At 36.1% G+C, this 7,953-nt stretch overlaps 1 protein-coding gene across 5 annotated transcripts in view; it reads right to left on the bottom strand.

Annotated features, from left to right (window-relative positions):
* LOC106754470 overlaps positions 1-6,453 on the bottom strand; it is a 25,660-nt gene extending 19,207 nt beyond the window's left edge. For 2 of the 5 annotated variants that reach the window (XR_002666925.1, XR_002666926.1), the window contains exons 1-6: positions 5,752-6,453; positions 4,898-4,999; positions 4,635-4,772; positions 4,460-4,520; positions 3,110-3,168; positions 2,894-2,966 (exon numbers count right to left, since the gene is read on the bottom strand). Coding sequence is in view for 1 of the 5 variants with exons in the window: in XM_014636485.2 (XP_014491971.1) it covers positions 4,460-4,520; positions 4,635-4,772; positions 4,898-4,999; positions 5,752-6,153 (703 nt within the window). In the remaining 4 variants the exon portion in view is untranslated. Of the gene's footprint in view, positions 1-238; positions 742-2,893; positions 2,967-3,109; positions 3,169-4,459; positions 4,521-4,634; positions 4,773-4,897; positions 5,000-5,751 lie in introns of those variants that run through there. The other 3 variants (XR_002666924.1, XM_014636485.2, XR_002666927.1) reach the window with 2 other exon arrangements.
* Positions 6,454-7,953: the final 1,500 nt, after the last annotated feature.

The following is a 7,953-nucleotide window of genomic DNA, read 5'->3' as shown; positions in this document are numbered from 1 at the left end:
CTCTCATAATCTTCTATTTATAATAATAAATTGATACAAGAGTACATGATAATTAGAGTAACCTAGACACAATATAATCATGATAATTAGAGTAACCTAGACACAATATAATTATGATAATTAGAGTAATCTATACACAATATAATCATGATAATTAGAGTAACCTTAGACACAATATAATCATGATAAATAGGATAAATATCCTAACAAGTACCTTAAAGGAACTCCAGGAAGAGGGATTCTATTCAAAAGGAATGGTAATGTGAAGCTTGAAGCCTATACTGATGCTGATTATGCAGGGTCAATTGTGGAAAGGAGGTCAACTACAGGATATTGCACCTTTCTTGGAGGAAATCTTGTGACTTGGAGAAGCAAAAAGCAGGGTTTAGTGGCTCGGTCCAGTGCTGAAGTGGAATTCTGAGCCATGGCACAAGGTATATGTGAGTTGCTATGGCTTAAAATCATCTTAGAAGACTTGAGGATAAAATGGGAAGAACCTATGAAGCTCTATTGTGATAATAAGTCAGCAATCAGCATAGCCCACAACCCAGTGCAGCATGATAGAACAAACCATATTGAAGTAGACAGACACTTCATCAAAGAAAAGCTTGATAGTGGCTTGATATGCACTCCATATGTGTCCTCTCAAGATCAAATTGCAGACATTCTTACCAAGGGGCTGGGCTGCCACAATTTTGAGAAGATTGTATCCAAGCTGGGAATGGAAAACACCTATTCACACTTGAGGGGGAGTGTGGGAAATCAAATAGTATTTTAGGAAAGAATAAATTAGGAAATTTGTGTATTTCATTACAAGTATATATTTTATTGTAATCGGTACAGATTTGAATAAATAGGGACAATCCCATAAATCAAGGGATTCTAGAATAGAATATAGTTATTTCCTAAAATAGCTTAGGTCTCCTGTATATATCTTGTATGATCTCTTTGTAATAAAGATATCAATTTCCATTTAACCTAATTTCCCAGACATACAAATCATTCCAATTCAATCTAGCATTTCCAAGAACGTCCATACACATAAACATGTAAGTCATCATAAGCATAAACATATTTATTGCACAAAACTCATTAAAGCAAGTATCCTATCATGTTAAGACTTCTAGACACGTCCGGACATAGAATGTATGTAGAGCTGGGGCGGGTTGTGTACTTGTTATGGCCCCTACTGCTTTGCAAAGCCATTGCCGAAGGGTTCCACCCAACCATACACAAGGCTAGTCCGTTACTACGGTATAGACCTCCAGTGATAGCGTCTACCTAGGACCTCCCACTACTCCCACCACACGCGTCAATCCTCTCTAAGTGAGAATGAAAGACAATTGGAGTGTTAAGGATAACCCCCCATATGGAAGCCTCTCACATTCATTCAATACACTAATTGATCTCACCGAGAGATCGCAATTTCATAACTGATCCAACCACTTTAATCACATGATATACCTCCAGTGCCATATTACTTCATATACACACCATACAACAATCAACCATTCTTACTTTGCAATAAAAGTCAAACACACCTTTAATTCATCAAAAGCAATTAACTGGAAAACTTGAACCGAACATTTTAAGCATGGGCCGAGCACTTAGTGCATTGGCCGACCATTGGAAAAAGGACTAAGTGTCGGGATCGAGCACCCTTTGACAGACCGAACGGTCATGAGAAGGGCCAATCTTCTCTGACCGAGACCCACCAGACCGAACAGTCATGAGAAGGACTCATCCTTCTCTAACCGAGACCTACTAGACTGAACGGTCATGAGAAGGACTCATCCTTCTCTGACCGAGACCCACAAGACCGAGAGTAATACTGTATCGAGGACAACACTAGATCGAGAACAATACATGGCCGAGAGCAATGCAAGGCCGAGAACAATGCAACGCCGAGAGCATCTAAGACCGAGAACACACATGGCCGAGAGCAATGCAAAGCCGAGAGCATCTAAGACCGAGAACCACATGGCCGAGAGCAATACAAGGCCGAGAGCAATGCAAGGCCGAGAGCACCTAAGACCGAGAACCACATGGCCGAGAGCAATGCAAGGCCGAGAGCATCTAAGACCGAATACCACATATGGCCGAGAGAAAATGCAAGGCCGAGAGAGAGATCCAGACCGAACGGTTTCCAATATGGCAAAACTCAAGTGGGGCAACCCATGTATGACCGAGAGTAACACAAGACCGAACGGTCATGGGAAGGGCCAATCCTTCCCTGACCGAGACCCATAAGACCGAACGGTCAAATTATGCAGAACTCTGAAGAATTCTGTAGAATCTGGACAACACCTTCTATGACCATTTCTAACAATTTACCAACTTCTAACACCTTTAATTCTTGCTTTAGATATAATTAAACCTTTCTCAATGATTCTAAACATCTCCATTACCGTTCTAAACTGATTTACACTCCACTCTAACTCTAAAATACCAATTTTCCCAACTTAGGGATCCAAAACCCAATCTTACCACTTTGCACCTGTTTTGGCCAATTTAGTGACTCAAGCAAGTCACAAGACAGTAGATAAAACTGCGGCAACAGTCCAAAAACGCTGCAGACCTCATTTGCTCAAAACCACTACCTCACTTCCTCTAAAATGACCTAAAATTGACCCTAAAGACACTTGATTTCCAATCTAACAGTACCACAACAGAATTTTCGTGCAAAACAGTTCCAACACACACCATTTCAGCATTCTAAATCATCCCAAAACAGTTTATAGTCATCAATCACCAAATTCACATAATACACACTTCCATACATGCATTTCAAGTTATCTAGAATCAAATTCATGCTTCCACAACATACCACTACAAAGTTTGTCATTCATTCACAGCACACAATCAAATAAGAAATAGAACTAGCTCCCATTACCTCTAGTGTTGACAACCAAGCTCAAGAAGGAACCCTAGACCACTTGCTTGCACTCCCAAAATGTTAGAATCACCTATAAATCATCAATTAATGATGGAAAACGAATCTTAAAACTAAATGGAAGCTAGATTATGGAAGAAAACGAAATGGGTTGCATGCAACAAGTTCAATCGCATGCTTACAACCCTAGGGCAACGAGAAAAGGGGTTTTCTTACCGGTTGGAGGAAATCGGAACTTCAATTGGTAGAAACGTTGCTCTTGAAGTCCTAAAGGCCTAGATAGTTTCAAATCAACAAGTTAACGGATCAATCTTGAGTATTGTTAGAGAGAAGGTAGAGCATAGAGAAGAGGGTTTTGCTTTTAGAGAGAGAAAGTGTTTGAAAGGAAAAGGGGAAAACTGTTCTTCAGAAAGAGAAATGGGCTGTGAACTTAGAATATCAAGGGTTTTTACTTTACTAATATGGTCCACCCTATCCTATACTGTCACGTGTTTTCCACTTAAATGATATTTTTCAAGTCCTTACATTAAGTATGTGGATGAATTAAAAGAAGCAAAGAAATAGATGGCAAAAGAGCTTCTTTGTTCACCGGTACATTAACAAAATTCACAAAAACCCTCAAATAAATAATGGCTAAAACTATGTGTATTGTGTTTAATTTAAAATGAAAAGGGAATAATACTAGATCAAATTTACCTCACCACCAGTAAAACAGAATTGTAAGACTATCTATACTGATGCTAAATCTTTCATACTTCACAACACACATATGCAAGAAGTTACAAACTGAGATAATAGTCCCATAAAGTCAAATTAATAGTGCAAACAAAGGTAGTCAAACTGATAGCTTATAGAACAACAATCAACTACAACATTATATGAGCAAGAATGTGGCTTCTCGGACCATTACATCAACTTAGTAAAAGTAATAGTTATTTTTTTCTAAATGTCCAAGAAGTTGAAAGTGACTATTATAAAATAAATTTTAAACCTAATTTATCCTTACAAAACTAATTAAAAAGATGAAATTTGCACTCATCTATATACTATAATTTGATCAAATATCTAGGTGATATGACATTTCAAACACACTATCACGACAAAAAGTGGGCTTCTTGAGCGTAGGAGTAGAAATATGTCGGTGATCTGATTGAAACTCAATAATGGGTAACACAATAGGTTTAACGAACTTTGTTAGGATAAACTTTGATACAGAAAATGAACTTTAGGTCTAAATCAGTCTTATAAAACTAGCTTGTAGAATGAGATTAACAATTATTTATATACTATAGTTTGAATATCTTTACTCGATATGTGATCTTCATCAATAATAATAATAATAAACAATTGTTTCCCATTTAATTAAAGTGATCAGATTGGCTTGGCTTACACATAATTCTGATTACCTCAACAAGTGCACTTTTTAATATGGGCATGATATAACACAATTCCTCTTTGATGAATATAGATCTCATATGCAAACATGACTTTCCCAATTGATCTCTATCCATTATTCTTGGTCATTAGCATACAAAAAATAACACCTTAAAGATATTACTAAATTACCATCAAGCTGGAAGAAGTGTACAATGAGCTCATCCTCCGTGAGTTGCAGCCGACTTGCAAACTGTTGATGTTGAATTGAAACAGTTAAAGAGCAAAAATCAAAAGAAGATTCAATACATACAAAGTAATTATAAACAAGGAAAAAGATAATTTGAATAGTGAATTCAATACAAACCGATTTTTTGTTCTTCTTTCTTCCCTTTTCTTCTTGAGTTTGATTGTTTCCCTTTTTCTCAGTCTTGTTAAGGTTCAATACATTCTGGTCAGGTAAATATGAACCTTCGGCAGAGTTTTGCAAGGAAAGAGCAATTGCCTATTATTCACACACATCATAAAGTTAAGATGCTTTTATTCATAGCATTATGCAACACAGCATCATAGCAACATGATCAGGATGTAAATCAAACAAAACCAACACAATGTAAACATTAAAACTACCTGCCTCAAAGCTTCATCATCATCATAATCAATGTACTCTGAATTACCAACATCCTTCTTCCCAGAGACTCCGTCTTTCTTTTTCAAACCTTTGTTCTTCACCTGAAGTTGGTATTAAGCAAAAGAATTGAAATTGTAAATGTCAAAATAATTTTCAAATTAGAAATAAGTCAATAAGTACTAAAACCCAAAATGCGAAAAACCATTTCGTTCATATCAAACCATTCAATGGCAAAATCAAAATACAAAAAAAAAAAAAAAAAAAAAAAAAAAAAAAAAAAAACTTTTACCGACAAAAACAACTCAGTTTGGCAAAGCAAACTAGGGAAAAATAAATCCCAATAACCCGATTTCATTAAAATCACAAACAACACTCTAAGATGTTTTCTAACATTATTTATAGAAAAGCAAGCAACACACTCATTGGGACACATTTTTTGTTAATGACCAAAATTATTAGAAATCACTACAATTTAATGAGCTCTTCTATAATTTAATGAGCTCTTCTACAATTATCAAGGTCCCGTCTATAATTTAATGAGCTCTTCTAAGTATTTGGCAGGTTCAAATAACTATTAACCAACAGTAGAGAATGTGTTAGAATCATGTATTACTAGCACCCCTATTGTAATCATCAAAGAATTCATTCTCATAATGCCGACTGCCAACATGTGTTGCTGCTCCAATGGTTACACAACTTATTCGCAACATGTAAAATTGCCTTAACGTTTAAACTTAATAGAAAATTGATACATTCCTAAAATACATTCACTTTTACAACCACACTATAGAATAACTTCACAAAATAATATCTGAAAAACAGCATTTATATTAAAAATAAAATGAAGACCCACCTTCCTTTTCCGTAACCCAGAGGAATTTTTAGTTGCAAAGTCTTCATCTTTACGATCTTCATCATGTTCACTTGAAGAACTTGAACCAGGTCCTGCCTCGTCTTCGGGTAAATACTCTTCATCATCGTCTTCTTCAACCTTCTTCTCTTTTCCCTTCTTAGCGGTGCGAAGATGAGAACTTTTCAAGGAGAGAGCCATTTTGGGCAAGCCCAGAGCCTCCAACCTGGCTCTGTTCTCCGCGATTCTCGACAGCCTCTGTTTCTCGTATTCCGTCACACCCTTCTTCCCACTGTCCATAGCATGCCCCTCCTCGGACTCTGACCCTGAAACCGAAGCGTTGTCGGATTCGGAATCAGAGGTTCCCCGCTTCGCCATTTCGGATTGTTCTGTGATTTTTGCCATGCTTGTTCCATTCAGTTCCACCACCACCGTGTGAACAAAGAGTACCCATGCGTTTTGCTTTGGGCCTCTTTGGACAAGTGATCACCGGGCTGTTTCTTACCGCACCTCCCTTCTTTCTTACTGTACTCCCATAAAATCCATAAATTTCATTTTACCATTTTTCACCGTCCGGTGCTTCCTCCACCACTTGAGAAGCGTGGGACTCCACTCTGTTCGGCCTCTGCCAGTGGTGGCGGGGACTCGGTCGGCAGTCTCGCAGACTTGACCGGTGGCGAGCGACGTGCGAAGCTTTCTCCACGTAATGGTCCTCATAATATTTCTGGATAAAAAAACCTCATGGTGAACCAGGGCTGAACTAAACATGGGCTCGGATTTAAGACAATGGGCCTCTGCTGTTTTCACCCGAAATTTTAATTTTTTTTCTTTTAAAAAATACTCTAGATGGAGACCTAAATAAATTCTCTTTATATAGATTTACAACTAAAATTTTGTTTCGGCTTTTTATGGAAGATGTACTCCTTAATGGGAATGTGTTTTTCTTGTGTTAAAAAATTTAATACGCAATGAGCATACATTTTTAGTGTGTATTGTTTTAAGAGACACAATGGAAATCGAAATTTGTTTTCAAACTTTAGGAAGGAGTAAAATAGTAATTTGCTACATTATGGTAGAAGTGAGAGGTGAAAAAGGCAAAAGTTGTGGATGAGAATAGAATCACAGAACGTTGTAAAAGCTTTTTCTATATATAAAACAAAATTCATTAAGCAACTTAATCACATTATATTATAGAAAATTTGGATGATGATACTTAGATAATATTTTTTTTTACAAGATTTGAACATCATCTACGTGTCATTTTGTGATTGGTTCATAGTGGTGTTTATGATTATTATTATTGATTGTGGAGTAATTTTGGACCAATCACATAATGATACATAGATGATGTTCAAATATTATAAAAAAAATATTGTGTGAGTATCATTATCAAGAAAATTTATACATAAACTTTTTCACATATAAGACACTCACTCAAATAAAAAGAAGTTATAAATACACTTTAGTTCTTAATATCACATGATGAGAGATATATCATGTTAATTTTGTCTAGTATGTTTTAATATTTACATTGAAAGTAAGATGATATCTTTAATGTTGTGTTCGGATGGTAAGATTTGTGCGAGATGATTTGGGCGAGATGATTTGAATGGATTTGAGTGGATTTGAGGGTAATTTTTTTGGGGTTACTCCCTGTACCTCCCCAATTCCATCCCCCACCCCCCCATTCCATTTTTACCCTTTGCTCTATTTTTTCTATTCCAATTTTATCCTTTAGCAAAAATTTATATTTAGAAATAAAATTTTATGATTTTATTCTCCCACCCCCACATAACCTATTTATTCTTTTTTTTATCTTCATGCTTTCATCTTTACGCTTTCTTCTCAGGAATTCTTTGTTCTATTTTTCTAGAAATTCTTTCTCCCATTCTTCTTGTATTTCAAGTGATAATGGAGATATCGATTTCTCCTGGAAGAATTTGTCCTTGAATTATATTATATCTCTGCATTACATTGGTGGTGTTGTATTCAACCTTTAACCAGCGATCCTCTTCGAGTCGAGGTTAGTAATACTTTCATAAAACCGCTAAACGGATGGCGACTTCTATTTACCCTTAAACGGATCCGTTTACGGATTCCCACATCCGTTTAAGCGTTTTCTAGATTATTTTAGATTATGTTTTTGTTAGTTTTATTTTTTAAGATTTGTTTTTATTAGTTTTATTTTTTAAGATTTGTTTCTAT

This window comes from Vigna radiata, unplaced genomic scaffold, assembly GCF_000741045.1.
Source record: "Vigna radiata var. radiata cultivar VC1973A unplaced genomic scaffold, Vradiata_ver6 scaffold_288, whole genome shotgun sequence".
Lineage (NCBI taxonomy): Eukaryota > Viridiplantae > Streptophyta > Magnoliopsida > Fabales > Fabaceae > Vigna > Vigna radiata.
The sequence above is the reverse complement of the archived record's forward strand: the minus strand, read 5'-3'. Positions and strand labels throughout refer to the sequence as shown.